Here is a 21,630-nt window from a genome sequence, read left to right as displayed (position 1 = left end):
AGTCTTCCAACAAAAAAAGCCCAAGGCCAGATGGTGGTAGTGCAGAATTCTATCAGAATTTCAAAGAAGAGCTAATATCAATACTCCACAAACTGTTCAACAAAATATAAACAGAAGGAGCACTGACAAGCTCATGCTATGAGGCCATGCCTACCCTTATACCTAAACCACAAAACGACTTAACAAAGAAAAGAATATCAGAACAATTTCTTTTATGAAAACTGATGCCAAAATACTCAATAAAATACTTGCACACCTAATCCAAGAACAATCAAAAACATCATTATTATCAAGTAGGCTTCATCTCAAGGATGCAGGGATGGTTCAACATATGATGATCCATCAATATAATCACCATATATGCAAAAAAAACCCACATGAGATGTTGAAAAAGCCTTTGACAAATCCAACAACCATCATGTTAAAAAGTCTTAGGAAGATCAGTGATTCAAGGTTCATGGTTAAACAGGCAATATAAAGGCAATTATACAGCAAGCCAATAGCCAACATCAAATTAAATGGAGATACTATTAAAGCAGTTCCACTCAATTCAGGGACAAGACAAGGCTACCATTCTCTCTTTATCCAACATAGTACTTGACGGTCTAGATAGAGCAATAATACAAATGAAAGAGATCAAGGAGATACAAATTGCAAAGGAAGAAGTTAAGGTATCACTATTCACATGTAAGAGAGTATACATAAGTGACTTCCAAAATTCTGCCAACAAAGTCCTAGAACTGATAAACACCTTCAACAAAGTGGCTGGATACAAAATTCACTAAAAAAAAAAATCAGTATCCCTTTTATATAAATGATAAATGGACTGAGAAAGAAATTATGGAAGCAACACCCTTTACAAAACCACAAATAGTATAAAATATACTTGTGTAACTCCGAGTTTATCAAAGACCTCATCATAAAACAAGACAAATAATCTAACAGAAGAGAATGTGGGGAACTGAAGTGAACACATTTGCATAGTATACAACTTCCTGAGCAGACCACCAATAGCTCAGCCACTGAGATCAACAATTATAAACGGTACCTCATGAAACTGAAAAACTTCTGTCAGGCTCAGGATACCATCAATAGGACAAAACGGCAGCCTACAGAATGGAAAAAGATCTTCACCAACTTTACATCTGGCAGAGGACTAATATGCAAAATATATAAAGAATCCAAGAAATTAAACACCAACAAACCAAATTACCCAATTAAAAATGGGACATAGAGTTAAATAGATAATTTTCTTTCTTTTTTTTTTTTTTTTTTTTTTTGGTTTTTTCAAGACAGGGTTTCTCTGTGTAGTCCTGGCTGTCCTGGAACTCACTCTGTAGACCAGGCTGGCCTCAAACTCAGAAATCCGCCTGCCTCTGCCTCCCAAGTGCTGGGATTAAAGGCGTGTGCCACCACCACCCAGCTAAATAGAGAATTTTCAACAGAGTAATCTCTAATGGCCACAAAGAACTTAAAAAAAATTCATTATCCTTAGTAATCAGGGAAATGCAAATCAAAACACCACCGAGATTCCATCTTACATTGGTCAGAATGGCTAAAATCAAAAACTCAAGTGACAGCACATGCTGGAGAGGATGTGGACCAAAGGGAACATCCTCCATTGCTGGTGGGAGTACAACTTATTACAATCACTTTGGAAATCAATTTAGTGTTTTCCAAGAAAATTGGGATAGTTCTTCCCCAAGACCCAACGGGGCACACACCTAAAAGATACCCCACAGGGACACTTGCTCAACTATGTTCATAGCAGCTTTATTCATAGCTAGAAACTGGAAATAACTTAGATGTCCCTCAACTGAAGAATGGATTAAAAAATATGGTACTTCTATATAATAGTATACTCCTTAGCTATTAAAAACAAAGACATCATGCCATTTGCAGGCAAATGGATGGAGCTGGAGACTATCATGCTGAGTGAGGTAACTAACACCCAGAGAGACACTCATGGTATATTTTCACTTATAAGTGGACATTAACCACAAAATACAGGATAATTTGGGTCCACAGACCCAAAGAAACTAGGTAATGCAGGTCCAAGAGATGATATGTAAATCTTACTCAGAATGTGAAATAAAGCAGACAAAGCAGGACTGAATGGCAGAGAGGTTGGGGAGGGAATAAGGGGCAGGGAGAAGGGCAGAAGTAGGTGGGGGCAAACTGGCAGAGAATGAGAATTAGTGTGGGGCATCTCTGAAAATAGCCAGAGACCTGGGACAGGGGAAGCTCCTGGGAATCTATGGGGGTGATCTTAGCTGAGACTCCTAATAGCATGGGATATGGAGACTGAAGTGGCCACTTCCTGTAGCCAGGCAAGACTTCCAGTGGAGGGAGGGGACACCCACAAAATCATGGACCTAAAATTTGTCCTGCCTACAATCAGTGCAGGGATAAAGATGGAGTAAAGACTGAGGGATGGCCAACTAGTGATTGATCCAACTTGAGACCCATCCTATGGGAAAGAACCAACCCCTGACACTATTAATGATCCTCTGCTGTGCTAGCTTGTAGAGTATAGCATACAAAAGAGCCTAGCACAATTGTCTTCGGAGAGGATTCCTACAGCAGCTGATGGAAATAGCTACAGAGACCCACAGCCAAACATTAGGCAGAGCTTGGGGAGTTTTGTGGAAGAGCGGGAGATGGGATTGGGAGAGTTAGAGGGTCAAGGACACAACAAGAAAACCTACAGAGTCCACTAACCTATGCCCATTAGGACTCACAGAGACTGAACCACCAACCAAAGAGCATAAAGGGGCTAGACCTAGGCCCCTGCGTATTTATAGCAGATGTGAAGATTGGTCTTCATGTTGGTCTTCCACTAACAGAGCAGGGCTGTTACTGACTCTGTGTCCCTACTTTGGATCCCCCTAGCTGAACAGCCTGGTTCAGACCTCAGTGGGAAAGGATGTGTTTAGTCCTGCTATTTGAAATTCCACAGTAGGGTGGTACCCAAGGGGAGCTTCCTCTTCTCTCAGGAGAAGGGTAAAGGTAATGTGAGGAGGGACTTGTGAAGGTGTGACTGGTTGGAGAGGAGGGACGGCTGTGACCAGAATGTAAAGTGAATAAATAAATTAATTTAAAAAAAATTAGTCAACTGTCAAATGGTTAAACATAGTATAGAATAAAAAGCTGTGGTATGTCACACTTTAAATCCCTCTGTCCAGGCATCTTCCCTTGCAAATGTTCATTGCAAGTCTGGTTTGAGATCTCTGGTTCTGTGTCACCATCAGTTTTGAATCATTATCAGGACTCCTCCTCGTTACTCTGTTGTTTCCCTGGGTCGTAGAGATCCTGTAGCTTTGGATCAGACAGACCGGCCCTTTCCTGAGTCCTGACCATTTGCTCATGATACAGATTTCAGAGTGGGCCAACTCAGAGCTCTGGATCTAGGTCTGGGTTGTATCTAAGCTGGTTGGTGTGTTGGCTCTCCCTTATCTTAACCACCAGGGAGTTCTTGGACACTGCTCCAGCTAGGCCACCCAATGATGCCATGGACAGGAGGCAAGGTGCTGCCCAGTGAAGCACAGGGCCCTCTCATCCAAGTGCTGCTATCTACAAGGGGTTGGACCCGCTTCTCCTTTCTCACACTCTCTAGGCTGGCTAACCCCTTTGCCATCATGCATAGCCTCACCGTATTGTCCAGGAAAGGTGCAAGGCTGCTCTCCGGAGTGCTCCTGCCAGTGAGGGGGCAGAGATAGTTCTCCTGGTCTCATGTCCTAGAGGCTAGCTCTCAGGCAACCGGGCGGGGGTAGGGGGGTAGGAGGGTGAAGTGCACTCCATCCCCATGCCACCTCACGGCAGGCAAAAGACTGACAGGGCAGCTCTCCCACACTCTGGCCCTCAGGACATCCTCACCTGCACCTCCTCTACCAGGGCCAGCTCTACTGTGCTGCCAGACAAGGTGCAGGGCCTGTAATTTTCTCTTATTTTTGAGCTTATACTGATGTAATTTTCCCCAGCCCTTTACTCTGTCAAGACTCCCCTCTCCCGCCCTCATTCATTCTTTGTCTTACCCTCTTTCAAATCCATGGTGTCTTTTTTCATTAATTGTTACATGCCTACATGTATATGTACATCTTATATATTTCTAAATACAACCTGCTCAGTCTGTGTGATGTTGCTTGGACTCATGTTTACAGCGGTGACTATTTGGTATGGGACAACCGGTTGTTGTGCTCTTCCTTGTAGAGTGTTTCTCCCACTCTAAGCGCATCGCATCTGAGTTCCCTGTAGTTCTTTGTGTATGTTTGAGGCCCTGTGGTGGGCTTTTCTGTCCACTTTGGTATGTCTGTTGTTGTTGTCCTTGTACAGCTCATGCTTTGGCCCTCTTGTTGGTGAGGCTTTATGGGTGCTTATCCTGGAAACACTTCCATAACAAGGGTAGTACTCTTTGCATCACCGAATATAATGCTGTTTTCTTCCAGTTATTTGGTTTTTGGATTATGTATTAATTATTTTTGTATATAATTTTGGCTTTTCATTGTGTCAAGTGTGTTAATCATTCTTTGGGCTTCTGTTATAGGCTTAGGTGGATTTATCATCATCATTTGGGGAAATAGATTTTTAAAAAGGTTTTAGAGTATATTTTAAACAGTATTCCAATTTATTTTCTCTCCAGATACTTGAATGTTCCAGAAAGATTAGTCAACATATCCATGATCTGAAGTGCTCTTAACTTCATAGTAAATGTTTGTATTTTAATTGTCCTAGGCCAGTCTATTTACACCCACTGCCTCTCACGTATGATATTTGCTCTTTACTCAGTGATTTGACATGTTTTAATTTCTTCATTTTTAATAAAATGAAATTATAGAACTTTACAGAAGACCCTATTTCTGGTTTTGTTTAACCAATGAATTTTAATTTTTCATTTAAGACTCTTAAGAATTCTGTACCAGAATACCAACATCACACACAGTAAATCAGTTGCTGCCAGAATAATTTATTGAGGAGAATCAGCCCAGTGACAACAGACCCACTTGAAAAGTCTGTATCAGAAAAGAATGAAGATATGCGTCCTTGAGTTGCTAACCATCTGCCTAAGAAGAGTACAATATTCAACGTTTAGGATCTGAAAAAAAAATTGACAAAAATTCAGGATATAAATCTTAGGAAAAACAGTCAATTCGTATTTATATATTACTTTTCAAATGAATATATAGGTAACACTAGCATTTTATTTTAACTAGCATAAAATATGAGTGAAGAAATATGTCTGATTTCTTATGTTACACACAGATATTAAAGAATTACAAGGAACTTTAATTCTTTCGTTCATGAAGGTTTCAAATCTATTATCATTAAAGAGTATATACTGGTAGTATTAACAAGGAAAATGTTTAGAAAAAGTGTTTCAGAAAGCTTTTTAATGTGTCAGTAATTTTTACATGTTATTTGATTCTCTTTATATTCTTAATTTCACTAAATTATGATATTTAGAATTAACTGAAATGGCACATATTATTAAATATTGCAAGGAATGGCTTCCTTTACTGCTTTCATACCTCTAAAGTCTAATATGGAAGATTTTACACTAAAGTTACATAACTGAAGCCTAGGAAGTGCTGAGATCGTTGGTTTTAAAATTGTCCCTTAATATATTTTGCTGCATGACCTCTATCTGTGACTATCTGTATTTTCTAAGTCTAATATACTTGCCTTAAGTGCTCACAATATTTTTCTTTTAATGATTTTTCTTGCTGAGTAACTTCTTACACATTACGACTATCTTTTAATCCTTCGTGTATGTCTATGTGACTTCCCTTATGTTCCTGTTTTTACATCATGAGATCGTCTGGTTCTTCTTTGAGCAGTTTGAAGATACCGGAGTCACTGGTAGATAAGTCCTCCTTGTGCTTAAGGGTATCTTCTATAGAGGTCACTGAAGGAAGCTCCTCTGTGACATTAGTGACAGACTCTGTTGTATCGTTTTCAGGCAAATCTGTTGTGTCAACATGTGGTTCCTCCATGACGTTGTTAGTTTCTGAGGCAGTGACGATGAAGTCGTACCTAGATTCCACAGCAGTAAGTAGAACTGCATGCGACTCTGCCTCACTTGCAGCCTCTTTTTCCATCCAAGCATTAACTCTATCAGTTGATTCCTCATCAGTTAAAAGATCTTCTTGGTTATCTTTGGCTTTTTCAGCTGAGTTAGTGAGTTCAAAAACAGTGATAAATTTTTCCTCTTCGGAGTCACTTAATTTAGTCACAGTTCTGGGCCTATCTTCTGAAACAATCAAGTTGATCTTAGTTACATTCTCTTCTGCAATGTTGGTTATGTCTGGAATGGTGGTGACCTCCTTTTCAGTAGAAGGAGGGACTTCAGTCTCAGGACTAAAGGAGTCAGTGACCTGGACAGCTCCCTCATCTGGAGCATCGGCGTTGATTGAGGAACTAACATCAGTTTCAGTATTTTCATCTGGAAGTGCAGAGGCATCCTCTTCAACGGCAGCACTCTCCTCCAGTGTGTCAGAGAGCTCAGTAGTGGGTACGATGTCTTTGTCTCCTGTGTCAATGGTGTCTAAGAGGATATCTTCTTTTGCCATGTTACTGGAAAAATCTATTAAAGAAACAGTACCAACTGGGGATGAGATATTCCCAATTTTCACCGGAATGAAATTTTCAGTAATTGACTCCTTAGGTTTGGTGTTTGTATTTTCAGTCGGAGTGGTAATTTCTTTCTCTGAAGGAGTTGTTGATTTCAGACTGCCTTCAATATCATCTTCTAATTTGAGTTTTTCCTTTGTAGGTGTGAGCTTGCTGACTGTAGTTGAAAAATCACCATCCGGTGTGCAGTCATTTACTGAAGTAACATGGTCTCCTTCAGAGGTAATAGTTGCTTCTGATTTAGGAATGGTGTTGTCAGCCCCAAAGAAAATGTCCGCTTCTGTTGGTGTTTTACTGTTGTCTCTTGGAGGTCGAGAATAAATTTTGGGTGATCCATCTTCAGCCATGGGGCAGAGAGAAGGACACTGATCACTCTCACAGATCTTTCTTCTGGGCTTAGTGGCATCCCCGGGCAGGGGAGTACTGCCCGGGATAGTGACTGAAGCATTGGTCATTATGGGGATTGTTACATCAATCACCCAGGCAATGACAGGGGCTCACCACGGAGGCTGTTTCTTGGCTGTGATTAGACATTTCCTAGAATGAGTATTAATATTAGAAGAAAAAATGATGATGGAATTCTGACTTGAAAATAAAAATCTATACTAACTATTTTCTTTTTAGAAAACCTAGGGTTTACCATGTTTCTGCTTACAAGTGTACACCTTCTGTCCTGGCACTGGTACCCCTTGGCACAGACATACTCAAGTCTGCTAGGTACTTTCTGGTTTAGTGTCAATAATCAATACTCCGGATGATTAAAAGCTCTCAGCATCTTTTTGGAATCATCTATTTTACAAGTAAGTGTATTATTGGAGGCAGAGCTATTCTTTTCTCTGAGATGCATGGTGCATAAATGACTAAAATTTAAAAACATTTTTGATGGTGAGTATAAATAATTGTGTAGCAGAGACTTTTGTCAGTTCTTTTCTTCTGAGAGAGAAATATTATTTTTAAAGTAGGAAAATAAATAATAGTAATAATGATGATAATAATGATAATAATAATAATTATTATAATTATAATAAACTTAGTAGATTGGTAAGGCTTTTCCTGTTGTCGTCAGTTAACTTAAGACACACTGTACCAAGTTTTCTAGATTTGGTATTTTATGGATTTCTGCCCCCCCTACAAATTGTCATTACAACCTCAGAAGACTTTTGTGATAGGAAGTTTCTATTTCATGTATTTAAATTCACAAGGCATTAAGAATCAGAGATGAAGTAACGGTAGCTGCTCCAGAAGATATTTACTTCAGATGGATTTTCTATTTGGTTGGTGGTTTAGTCCCTGGGGCCTCTGGGGTACTGGTTCGTTGTAGCAGACAATAATTGTAGAATAGCTACATAGATTAAGGGGGGATAATTGTATGACCGACTTTAAGGTTTAGCACATTAGATTAAGGGGAAATTTCTCAGTGTAAGTGTTTAAAGCCAGTCTCTTGTCCCATGGATCAGAGGACATGCAAATTTCAGACACACATACATGTGTAACATGAAAAGAGCTGGAAGCATCAGCTTGAGTGATACTCTCCATTTCAAGGACAAAATCATTCCTCCATCAACTATGGATACAGTGCTCACAGCTTCCTTTTAGTTGATTGGCATGGCAGAGATATGATACCAATCTTTGTAGACATACAGGAATAGATTTTAAGGCATTCATTTAAAATGCTTGAGTAGTTTCTCCTGAAATCTTTTTGTACTTCGGAAGGTTGTCACTGCTGATGTTGAAAGTGGTTCTATTTCTCTTTCTTTTTTCTTTGTTGTTGTTGCTGGTGGTTGTTTGAATCAAAATCTCCCTACATTGCCTAGGTTGTCCTTGACTTCAGGATCCTCCTGCCTTGGCCTCATTGGTGTGAGATTATAGGCTTGCATTATCACACCATGGCCCAATGTCTTTGTTGATATAGGGAATGTTGCCACTGTGATAGAAGAGGAAATTATAATAGGTACAGATCCAAGTTATTTGTTTTTAAATAGAAATATCATCAATTAGATAGAGGAAGACACAGAATAAAGTCATCCTCTGAATTGGCTCATTTAATGCAGGGTTTTTAAAATATCCATTAACTATTCAGTGTTTTGTGAATCTAAATTCAGGATGACGTGTGCTATACAGAAAAGAGTAGATGTCCATTTTGGAGAAAAAATTTCTTTGTATATACACCGTCCAGAAAGGATAAGAAGTAAGCCATAGAACACTGATAGATGTCTTATATGATTACCTTTATGTGTGGAACAGAATTGGAACCATGTAAAAAATGTACTTTCATCAGCATTTAATTTTCAGCTAGCTATGCCAGATAAAGTGATAATTCCATCTTCATTGATGCTCAATTCAAATACATTTAATTTTTATAATTGCTTTTGTGGTCATGCTACCCCTTCTGTCACTAGTGTTGCTGTAAAATTCAGTCACATCGGTTACAGCACCCTTATTTCTCTTAAAAGGTAAATGTTATTAGTATTTATACCTTCCAAGTCCTTGATTTTGAAAGGATGGTATACATTTGTCTTGTATATCATCCATCAAAGTTCACAAAGTATGTGGTGAATTTTAAGTATTTAAATTGGCTATTTTTTTTTTTGCAGAGAATAGAGTGTTCTCTGTAGATCATTGACATCATAGATATTACCTAACTTAGGGGTTAGTTACCATATATTAATTTCTCATATGAATAGCAGACTCTTTATAGTTAGATTCCATATCTTACTATGTGCCATACTTGATTTTTTTCTTAGAAAAGTTAAAGTTAGAAAAGTTAAAGATTGTTAAGTCTTATTTTGGCAGTTAGTAAAGCTTGCTTGGCTCACATGTATCTTTTGCCTGCTTGAATTTTGAGGTATTGGGCTTAGTGTTTGTATATTTTTCTAAGTAGTAACTTTTTTGGACTCATGAAACAAAGTCTTTTCTTCTGTGAAAAATGAAATCTGTTTGCAAAAAAATGAGATTGTTCCTTAGTGAGTTTGTAAGAAGGCACATTTATGGTTTTCTGGGATAACATACTTAGAAACTTTGAAAAGGCTGCTCTCAGAGAGACGTCCACTGCTGACACTTACTTTGTGCAGAGCGTATCTATCAGAAGCTACGTCATGCACAGTTTTCAAAGAATCAACTAGCCAACAAGCAGCATATCAACTAATACCACAATTCCCTGTTCACAAAGAGCTTAAACATTTCCATATTTTTTGAGCAAGCAAAAAAAAATGAGTAAGTTTTTGTTTTGTTTTGTTCATCTTTTGTTTCTGAAAACAGGCTTTTATTATGTAGTTCTGGCTGTCCTGAAAGTCACTATTTCGACAAGGCTGGTATTGACTCACAGAAATCCATCCACCTCTGCCTCCCAAGTAATGGGATTAAAGGCATGGACTACTACACTCAGCTGAGTTACTGATTTTAACTGAATTGACTATCACTCCTATAGAGTCACTAAAGAAGTTACTACATGTTGAACATCTTCTTCACTCAGAAAACAGTTCCGAACTTCAGAGATGCTAGGAAAGCCATCCCAATTGGAGAATCGTCTGCTAACACCTGCGGTTTTCTCTTCTTTCTACTCAGTGGTTGGGATGTTGGGCACAATTCTTAGGAAGAATGTGCTGTTCTCAGCCATCACTATTTCTTTGTTCAGAGGAAAAATGCATTACAGCAGTGCAAACATTTACAGTAATTGTCTTTATGTGTAATTGACAAATATAATCTCTTAATATGTGTGTTCCTCACAAATATTTGTTAACTTACAGTACAAAAGGAATTTCAAATCTGGTCAGTAGTTTTTTTTTTCTTTCTCAAAAATGGGTTTGTGGTTGATAGTCTTATTTCCTGGTACTTGAAATTCAGTACTTTCAAGATTAGGTATATTAAATTTCTTTTGATAATCTTCTACTATTTCTTGGGTAAGATGAAGATTCTTTAGTAGGAAGTGTGAATCTTCACAAGGAGTTGATTTCAGGAGAAACAGATCTAGGGATCCCTGAGAATATAAAAGCTTGAATAACAGCTTTAGAAGGATGGATAGGATCCTTACTGACTGACTTAACATCAGCCATAATATTTTTAGTCTTGAGATGTGGACTCAACATTTTATAGAGGTTTTATTCCCATTTAGACAACTCTCATTTCTATTACATTTCCATTTATAAAGTGATATACTTAACATTCAGTAGTTGTGTCTTCCACTGTAGAAGCTGAGGTTATGTCTTATGTTATAAAAGAAATTTAGTTCATATTGTTCATTAGGTAAAAAAGTAGAAAACTGAATTTAAGTTTTTCTTTGGTTTTGACTTATGATTGCTAGAAGCTCAGTATCAAACATTTTGTCCCTTTCAGCAACAATGGAAGACATATCAGGGCCAATGTTAGCAGTGCTGTTGGAAGGCCCTGTGGCATTCTACACTGTTTACTTTGGCAAACAGTGTAGGCTAAGAGGAAGCCACTTAAGATTACTTAATGTATACTATTTTTTCTCTTGTTGAGACAGTTTGACCAGTTAAGTAAACTGGATCTGAAAACAGGATCTGGTGCTGTTGGTATTAAGATTTTTAGCCTCTTCAGTAGTATATTAGCAGTTATAATGGGAGTTTCAGGCAATCACACACACACACACACATGCAAACACACACACACACACACACACGGGGGGGAAGAGAGAGAGAGAGAGAGAGAGAGAGAGAGAGAGAGAGAGAGAGAGAGAGAGAGAGAGGAGAGAGGACATTTTTGGATTATAAACAATGAGTGGTCAATATTACTATTTTTCCTAATTGAGAGAATAAACCTTTTGGCTTAATGGAAGATATCTTTCAGAAAAAAGGAATTAACATCCGTATTGATTAAAAATTCTGTTTTTAAAGAAATCAGTGAGAAGCAGAACTGAAAGAGAAGCACTAAGCCTTGTATCACACAATAAATCTACTTTATTTTCAATAAAAGCAGATATACTGGAGATGGCAGTACTTATTCTATTGGACATAAAGTATTAGGCTCTTTGTTTTTCATAAGAAAACTATGACTATTTTTGATAGCATGATTGCAAGTATCCATTTTGATTCTGTCTGAAAAGAAAATGATTAGTGATCATTTCCTAAGAGTATTCAGAGAGAATTGTATGCCATCATTAACATTTGTTGTATTTTCTCCAAAATACATTCTATTAAAAAAATACAGAAAGAAAATTTTGACACCCATCAGTTAGGAGATGAGCTGTGGATCTATGAGCTTTGGTATTGTCACAGTCATCAGATCCTTGGAAAGGAATGACACCACTATCAAAGTTCTTGTTTTTTTTCTCCAGGAGTAACAGCCTACTAAATTTCTTTGGTTTGTACCTTTGAAGGTATTGAGTTAGATAGACGATGTAAAGCATCAATTGTGCTATGTTGTACATGATATCCACTTGTCTTTGGGGAAATATCTGAATTTGTTCATTTTAATAAAGGGTTTTTTGCTTTATCAATTAATTAAAAGACATAATTATGTGAAACACATCACAATCTCTATCCTCAGACACATACAGTACATATCTTGTGCTATAGAATATGATGTATTGGGAGTACTTTTCCTAAGAAGAAATGGCATCTATATTCCTTCTGTATATATTATGAAATGAAAGGGAAGATAAATTAAGTTTGGGAAGAGGGAATTAAGATTTATACTCTTACTGTAAGCAATAATATCAATGAAGTCAGCATAATCAGTCCTTATTTCAAGATTATCTGACCCTGCAGTTGGAGAATTACTCCAAGAGTCACTTGTTAGTGGGCCAGGTGTTTCAAGATATTCAGTGGAGGCATCAGGAATGAACCAAGCCTACAAATATTTAGAGCTACAAATATTTTGTACCCACCTTCTTTAGTCAGCGCAGACTCTTCTTCAGAATTGCCATCCATCTCAAAAACAATGGCACCTTCCTTAGTGTACATTGTATTCACTGGTACAAAAGGGAGTGAAGCCATGTTGCTTAAATCTTCAGAACCATCAACTAAGGGAATCTCATCATTAATGATGAAACCAAACTCCATCAAAGGAATATTGCTGTTCTGTGAATGTGGCATCTTTGCAAAAATATTTTCTCTCTCTATAGTAGATGATGAGCCTGTATCATTATTTATATAATTTCTGATAACATTTGCTGAAGTTTTTGAAGGAACAATTGAGTTCAAGGTAAGGGGATGAAAGTCTGTTTGAAGTTTGATGGTTTGGCTTTCTTGATCATCAGTTTCATTAATAAGATCAAAGAATTTAGTGATATCCCATACTACAGGTTCTATCTCTGAGTAATCAGTCAGGGATCTGTCACTTGTGACACCAAAGTCCTTGATTAAGTTTTCAGGAATGAGAATGATGTTTTCAGTTGTTTGTGGCTTAGAATTGCTGTTTTCAATAAATTCAGTAGGAGAAAAAATTATTTTCATGGGTAATTGATTGATTTTAGTATAAGAGTTCATCTTTGGCCACTCCAAGTTATCAAGATGTGGATCTTTAGCCTGAACATTTGTCAACCATGTTGTGCTCATTGCAGAACCAGGATAAACTATTGTTTTTGAACTTCCAGGTCCTTTCTGTTGAGCAGAAGCAACTAGTGGCTTGGGAATGAATGGAGTGGCTTTCATTACATTTAACTCTTCTAAGTCTCCAAAAGTGTAAAATTTTTTTTCCTTGTCATTATGAAAGGATGTGCTGGCCTCAGTTCCTGGGGTGCCTCTTTCCTTTGCAGATGGCCTGATAGCTGATTGTTGCACATGGTCACTCACAAGCTCAGTAGCTTTGTTTAACCCTCTTTTTTCATAGTTTGCTGTTTTGAGGGCTCCATTAGCTGGAAGAGCCATACTGTCAGTTTTATCTCTGATGTCTCCATTTTTACTGCCAAGAATGTTAGTTGTCCATATGACTCTCTCTGGAAAAGTCAAAGGATCCTCTAGAGGAACAGGGTAGACTTGGGGGAAGGGCTTAAGAGCACTCGGATCACCAATGATCTCCCAGGTCTGGTCAGTGGAAGTAAAGTGCTCTTTTGTTGGTTCTGATACCTCTGACATCACTAGTGTATCAGGTGACATGTCATTGTCTCCAAGAGAAACCAGAGGCCTAGACACTCTCTGACTGGGGATTAACACAGGCCTCAGTACTATGGGTTGGATTTCTTCTACAGAAGGAGCAGAGTTTTTATTGTTGTCATTTTCTTCTTGAGATTCAAGGGCAGAAATGTCAGGAGAAAGTCTGGTGGCATTTGGTGGCATTTTGTTGACATTAAACTGATTCAAAATGGCCATTATGTTTGCTTTGGTTATACCATTCTTAGCTTTACCAGGATTTGTACTGTCTTTCATTGGAATACTGGACTTCCTTCTTATAAAGCTAGGTATTGCTTCTGGGGTAAAGATGTAAATCTTTGGGCCATTTTCCTCCATTACTGTGTAAATGTTATCATCAAAGTATTCATCACTGTTGGAGTTGTGATTACTGTTTGTCGCAGTCATTTTTCTTTGAGCTTCAGGATTAAAATTTCCAAGAGGATGTTTTGAGACCACATTTTCCAGTACTGCAAATCCAGGTTGACCAGCCTTGGGTTTGAGGATCCTTCTGAAAGTTGTAGTTTTGTATACATCAGGATTAATTGAATATTGTGTGTCATCTAGACTGTTGCTAACGTAATCCCTGATGTTTTCATCTTCAAATGTCTCTTCCTCTTCTGATTTAAAGCTTTCCACCTTTTGGAGATCAGCTTCAAGGTTCAATGTTGTATCTTCCTCAAAAGAGGCTTCGGATTTATGTTGTGGGCTAGAAAATATGTTTTCAGCCTCATGAGAAGCTGTGGTCATTCCTATTTTTGATGCTGTTTTGGTAGTCTTATTAGGAAGGTAAGTTTTGGGTACCAAAATAGTTGTCAAGGAGATTTCCTTAATAGCATTTTTTGCTTGTGAAGGATTGAAAGGGGCAATGGAATCACCAATTAATATTGTCTCTTCATCTCTAGATACTTTGGGATGGTCACTGGAAGCCCTTCCAAGGTTGTTTTCTTTCAGAGTTTTAATGCCATTACTTTTGATGATATATTTATTTATAGGCCAGGCAGCAATAATGGAAGCCAAGTCTATTTTATCTTTGTCTTTATCTTCATAGAAGTTATCATTTGCTACATCAGTTATTACATGAATGTTATTTCTTCCTTCATTGTTTGCTGTTTTTCTTTTGTTGGTCAGTCTGTCATTCTTTTTTGCAGTGGTGTCAGTAGGGGTTTGATAGCCACCTCGAAGGCCAATGATGTTTCCACCGTACACTGTAGAAGATAGTTGTTTATCTTTGATAGGGTTCCAGGTCACATAGGGGTCCTTTTTAGCATCAGGAATTGGTTTGGAGATAACATCATAATATATATTAAGTGGCCTAGAATAACCCATTCTTTCAATTTGGTGCATAGAATTACTGGATGTAGAGACTGCAGTGCTATCTTCTGTTTCTACATCATGTGTAGTACCCGCACTTTCATCTACACTATTAGTTTTTGTTCTGGTGGCCAGTGGCTTAAAGTATATTTTCTTGTTCGTAGGGTTAATGACATGATATAGGGCATCAACATATTCTCCCTCTTCCTTGGGAATTATAAGATCTCTGTCATTTGCTGTTATTTTGATAGAAGGCACAACAGTAAATTGGGAGTGAGAATTTGTGGTGTCACCATCTAGAAAACCATCATTTTCAAGGCTACTATATGGTGATGCAAAATGTTGTAAATTTTGAGAAGATGCAATATCTTCTGTTTTCTGAAAGATAGCATCTTCCTCTGCTTCATACTCTACTTCTGTATAGAGAGCTGATTCTTCTTTACTAGGCACTTCTTTGTCTATCCAACTTCTAAAGCGTTTCCTTGGAATAAATATAGCTTCTTCTGTAGGGGCTATAGAGTCAGTAAAGAATACATATCCTTGTTCTGCTTCCTCATTAGTGGTGGTATCAGTCCCAAGAAAACTCTGTTCCTTTGATATGACAATGGCACTCTCATCTGCCAAGGCAGTGAGCTTCTCCAACGAATTTTGCGAGTATGTAGAAGGATCAGAGGCAAACCATGCTTTAGTTCTGCCAGTTGATGGGGAATATTCAAGACTCTGAGTTATTTCTGAGTCTCTATCAAAGTGAGGAGTATCAGAGAGATCAAACTCATACTGGTAGTGGGTCACTGACACAGGAGATGAAATGCCATTTTCACTAGAAAGAGGCATCTTTATCCTTCCCTGTCTTATTTGAGAATTAGGTGCAAAGCGAGAAACAGCAGGCATATCCTGAATAATATCAAAGGAGGGCGAAGTAATACCCTTTGGAATGTCTACGGTCCCTTTGGCATAAGCAAAGCCAACTGAATTCTGATCGGAGGAGAAGCTGTGTATCACATCATTATCAGATAGAGGGAAGTTTCTCCAGTCAACTTGAAGCATCTCTAAGTGGTTTCCCTCTGAGGGAGATCCAGTAATCTTTACTATCCCATCTACAGGTGCAGGATATCTGTTTGAATCTTCTGTAGATGAAATTTCTTCTGTTTCTGTGGTGGACAAGGGATTACTTGCCATTTGCTTGCATAAAGGTGGATTGGCAGAAAAATGTTGATTTGTCTGACTGTGTATCTCCTGACTTCCATTATACTAAAAGGAAAGAAGTGCATTTTTTTGGTGACATTCCCCTTTTACACGCTTTACTGAAAAACCACATATCAATGCATAGCACCAATTCTATAAAATAAAACACTGTTCTGAAAGTTTTTGTTTTCATCTTTATTGACTTATTAGTTAAGTCAAAAATACACAATATTACTATGAGGAGAAGCTGATGTTAGAATTAAGTACCCTCCATGGTAAAGTCTCAATAGCTAATCTCTTACAATGTAACTGGGTACGAGAACCTTTAAAATTGTATATTGCCATGCATGGTCTTCTGCTATCTTTAATTCAACTTTATGATTAAATAACTAATTGTGGTACTAAGAATTAAATCCAAGACCTCACATATGCTAAGCAAAAGAGCTACGCCTCGATCATATCCCTAGTCCACTTTTGATTTTAATTTTTGAGATAGAATCTCACTGAATTGCCTAGGATGGCTTTAAATTCACTCTGTGCCCAGGTATGTCTTGAAATTGCAATCTTCTAGCCATAGCATCCTGAGTAGCTCTGGTTTAGGTGTACTCTACCAGGCCTAGTTTATATAAGTGATTTAAAATTTTTTTTATATAAGTAATTTAAACAGAAATATGCAATGTTATATTTACAATATTTTTCTTAAGACAACTTATCATCTTAGTTCATCTTCCCTTATCAATATTTAGTTCTTTTTAACTAATGTTATATTAAATACTGAAAAAAAAAACTTACTGGAAAGAAAATCACAAAATTCAAGGTGGTCACAGTCAGGATTAAGATTTTCATCTTGTCTTGCTCGTAATTCCCTGCAAGGAAGGTATAGAGTTTTTCTCTGTTAGTTACCTATTAAGTAGTTATATATAAATAGAAACTTAAAAATACCAGAAATATGCCAGGAGATTGTGGTGCACACCCTTAATTACAACAACAGGAAGAGGCAGGGGGATCGCTTGAGTTCAAGGGCAGCTTGGTCTACCTAGTGAGTTCTAGGATAACCAAGGCTACACAGAGAAACCATCTCAAAAAACCAAAACCAATAACAACAAACAACAGCAGAAAACAAACAACCAATATATAACCACTACTTACTAAAATAAAACCAAACAACCAAACAACCTCCAAACAAATAATTTGCGTATGTTCTATTATTGCTGACGTTTAGGTAAGACACCTGTTTAACTAATAACATCAACAATGCATAGCTGCTTTGGGTCCATTGTTAGAAATGAGAACATGGAAAGAAAGTACTCCCAGCTGAGATCAACACCCTTTCATCAGGAGGAGAATTTTATCTATTTCTGAATTTTTATAAACAAAAGTAGCAGGGGAGTCAAGCATACAGCTGGCAAACACATTTCCCCAGAATCCTTCATCAAGGACTTCACATTATTTCACCTTCACTTTCATGTTATTTTTTTCTCTTTTTGTTGCATTTTTTTGTAGACTGTTTATAGACAAATTAAGGAATCAATATTCAGTGTTAAAGTTCATACCAAAGGTTTACCAGAAAAGTGGATGTTTGAAGAAAGAATTCATCTAAAAGTCTGATTTATTCAGTAGTTACCTTATAAGGCCTCTTTCTTGTCCTCTCAGCTGCCTTCTGGCTTTAGCTTTTCATCAACTCATGAAAAATGAATCTAGACCGAGAAAGCGTGAGTCTGAGGAAGCAGCAGAGGCCTCTTGATCTTTAGTATTGGGCAACCAGGATGGGTGGGGTGGAGAGTGGGGTGAGATATGGGAGCTGGGATGGGCCTCATTTAAGAGACTTTTTTTTTTTTTGTTAATTCCAAGGCAAAAGAAAGGAGAAGGAGTATCTTCTGGTTTCCAATTGCATCTTTCAGACACAGAATGAAGCTAATCTCCAAATTTAAAGAGACAGTGCTCATATTTTAAACACTACAAAGTCTTTAAAATACCAACTCCCTAGCTTCTAGTGTCACTTTCCTCTTTAAAAATTGTTCCTTTCTCTGTCCTTGACAGAATTTAATACACCATAGTGGCCTTTTAGGGATGCTAGAGTTTACTAGTTTATATGATTTAATAGACTCTTACCTTATAGGCTGTTGTTTTGTTAAGGACAGGATTGTGATTGGCACAATATTTGAACAAAAAATGTATAAAGTACAGAGAAATAAATAATAAAAATGATTCCCTCCTAAAGTATGTAAATATCATGCCAATCTCTTGGATATGTTTTGTTCATTAAACTTGGCAATAGTTGCTATCCAATTTCTGAAGCTGATACTGTATTTTATATATAATGAACAAAATTACAACACTTCTATTGTGCTACTTACTGGAGTTATTTATTGCTATGTGCTCTAAAACCTCCATTAAAACATGAATCTAAATATATATTCAATTTCAGATACTTTTCTTTGGGGAGTGGTATAAAAGTCTGTTGTCAGACAAGATAACCCTTTAATCTGAACTTTACTGGGTATTCTTTCCATTCTAGGCACCTTGAATTTTCTGCATTTGTAATTATACACTTTACTCATATCTATTTTTGTATTATACATCTATGAAGTCCCATATTGATTATAATAGAAATGTCTTTATCATTAGAAAAACAAATATATTCAACTGCCTTATCAATCTTTTGGGGAAGCTTTCTCAAGTTTTCCTATATTCTGGCTCTCCTTAATAGTATTTTATTACACATTTGAACAAGTACCAAATCCCCACAGTTATGTTCAAGACTGGATTTTTCTTTTTAATCAAAATATTCATGTTCAAAGGATCTGCAAACATTATAATTGACTTTAGATCAAAAGCCAAGCATCACAAGTGGGACAATTGTAATGTTATCACTTTTGGAGCTTGAAGGAACCATTTCCATGACATCAGTATTGCTCTTCAAGAGAAATGAAGTAATTGTTTGGAAATCTAAGGTGCAGTAAAATGTACTTAAGGATGGAAAGCTGATTCAACTGGAGATTATATGTACAGGTTTTTCATTTCAAGGAAGTTGATAACCACAGATGCAGAATCCATGGCTGGCACTAATTCATCTTTTAAGATCTAAGACAACTAAGAGTTCTGTCTGTTGGTTTTAAAAGTTGAATCTGGGACAATGAAACCAAAGTGTTGCATATTAAGAAACTTCATCTTGAAATTCTCTCTCTCTCTCTCTCTCTCTCTCTCTCTCTCTCTCTCTCTCTCTCTTTCTCTCCCCACACAAACACACACCCCCAGTAATCTAAGAAGTCTGAATCTATTGCCTCCCTTCATAAAGGTGAATGCTTCATTTAGCTTTCCTTTCAGTCAATACTAATACTCAGTTTCCAGAATTTGCTTTTCCTAATGTTTGTGGAGGCTAAAACAAGCACATTTTCATACACCAAAAGGATCATGTTGAAGGAGGAGATATAAATTAAGAAACAGTATAATGTTCATTTTAACTTAAATTAATTTCCATCGGATGATTGTGGAAGGTTATTAACACTCTTTAATTTTGTTGGCAACCCAAGTTTCATGCCTGTTATTGGTAGAAAAGCATAGCTTTTCCAGAGGAGATAGGTTACTCTGGATGCAAATAGCAATGACCACAGCCTGGAGACACAGACTCAGGCTCCCCAAAATACCACACTTCAACATTCAGTAGTTTCATGAAGTTTTTAGTAGCTGTAGAACAAAAGAAATAAGCCAGGCTCTTTCAAACACATTGGTGGGAACATCAATTAAGAAAGCTTTTGCAAAGTGGGAACATGTGCTTTGTTTTGTTTTGTTTTGTTATGGTTTTTTTTTTTTTTGCCAGAGTTCACTTATACTGTACAAGGGATCCTTAGCTGTTAGGTTGGTGGAAGTTAGGCAGATATTGATGTTGAGTTTGAGCTTAGGAATGGGTAGAAATTATAGAATCTGAGTGCATCCCATACATAATGAGATTTGAAGGCCTAATAACAGTGAGTCTTGCCTAATTGTCACACACTCTATAGGAACCTTGAAAAGAGAAATTTTATTTGAATGAGAGTGCTTGGGGCATTTTTGAGCTCTCTTCTGGTCTTACTCATGGCCCAAAGACAGAGATGCTAGGGGAAAATGTAGAATCAGACATTGCCTCAATGTAACCTTAAAATTGTATTTCTATGAAACTTTTTCATACCTTTAATTTATACCTTGAAAATTCTCCACAACGTAGCTATTCCTACTTATGCAGATTACAAATCCAAGCTCATTCCAAATAAGTGATTTCTCCTTTGTTAAAACTATGAAGTTTATATCCTTTTGACTATTTAATTTATTGCTCAAAGTTTAGCCATCTTGCTCCTAGTTTCATTACTCTATTCCTAGAGTTGAAAAATAGGTGAATCTATTAATACTTAAGGATGGTGAAATGTAGACATAATATACTTTCCTTTGCTCCCAGAGTAAACTATAAGTTCTTTGGAAATGAGTATTACATTTTGTTTCTGGATTTCCACCAATACCTTCAGCAATGACTCAATAAACAACGGTTAACAATCTGAAATGAAGCTTCCATAAAAATAACTAGGCTGGTGTTAAAGATTCTATGAGGCTGATTGCCTGATTAGAACCTCCAAGATTGTAAAGAGTTGCTTATGTTGCACATGCAAATGCATACATACATACAGATATATGCATATTATTGCCCAGATTATCTTGGGAAATCTTTAGTCTTTTCAATACTGAGACATGGTGAGTATGGAGTCAGGCAGAAGAGCAAGAGGATTAGGGGCTTGGCTCTAAGAGTTCGTCTCCTAGTAATGTCAGATGCTGCACTCATAAAGTCTTACGAACATGCCTACCAAGTGTGAGGAGAGCAAGTGAGACACAAGTGGATACGCCCAAATTGGATGGAGAAAATCCTACAAGGCCTCAACCTTACACAAAGAACTGCACAAAACAGAGGAAAGTTGGGAGTGAGAGAGATGGTTCTCCCCAAGGAAGAGTCGCGTGTCCAGTGCCAAATGATTAGCCCTGTAAACATGGATTCAAGTAACATTACATGAACTGGGCAGGCATGACATAAGAATGAGTGAAAAATGAGACCATGAATTTGAAAGAGAGCAAAGAAGCTTTAACGGAGGGCTAAAGGAGCAAAGGGAAGGGAGAAATGCTATAATTATGTTGTAATCTCCAAAAATTTTAAAAGTTCAGAATAGGATGATACTTAATGAAAAGAAATAAAATATTTATAAATTCATTGTTTTTAATAGCTGAGTAGTACTCCATTGTGCAGATGTACCACAATTTCTGTATCCATTCCTCTGTTGAGGCACATCTGAGTTGTTTCCAGTTTCTGTATTTTGTATATAAATAAGACTGCTATGAACATGGTAGACCATATGTCCTTATTACATGTTGGAGCATCTTCTGGGTATATGCCCAGGAGTGGTATAGCTGGGTCCTC

The 21,630-nt window shown here is 37.3% G+C and overlaps 1 protein-coding gene across 1 annotated transcript; it reads right to left on the bottom strand.

Moving 5' to 3' along the window:
- Positions 1–5,696: 5,696 nt before the first annotated feature.
- On the bottom strand, positions 5,697–7,057 carry Cabs1 (calcium binding protein, spermatid associated 1). Its single transcript, XM_031342045.1, has one exon. It carries the CDS (start codon positions 6,972–6,974, stop codon positions 5,799–5,801), a length of 1,176 nt encoding a protein of 391 aa, XP_031197905.1. The 5' UTR covers positions 6,975–7,057; the 3' UTR covers positions 5,697–5,798.
- Positions 7,058–21,630: the final 14,573 nt, after the last annotated feature.

Source organism: Mastomys coucha, unplaced genomic scaffold (genome assembly GCF_008632895.1).
Source record: "Mastomys coucha isolate ucsf_1 unplaced genomic scaffold, UCSF_Mcou_1 pScaffold22, whole genome shotgun sequence".
Taxonomy (NCBI): domain Eukaryota; kingdom Metazoa; phylum Chordata; class Mammalia; order Rodentia; family Muridae; genus Mastomys; species Mastomys coucha.
The sequence above is the reverse complement of the archived record's forward strand: the minus strand, read 5'-3'. Positions and strand labels throughout refer to the sequence as shown.

Excerpts from the sequence above, each read along its gene's own strand:
- Cabs1 (XM_031342045.1), bottom strand. The coding sequence starts at position 6,974 with ATGGCTGAAGATGGATCACCCAAAATTTATTCTCGACCTCCAAGAGAC.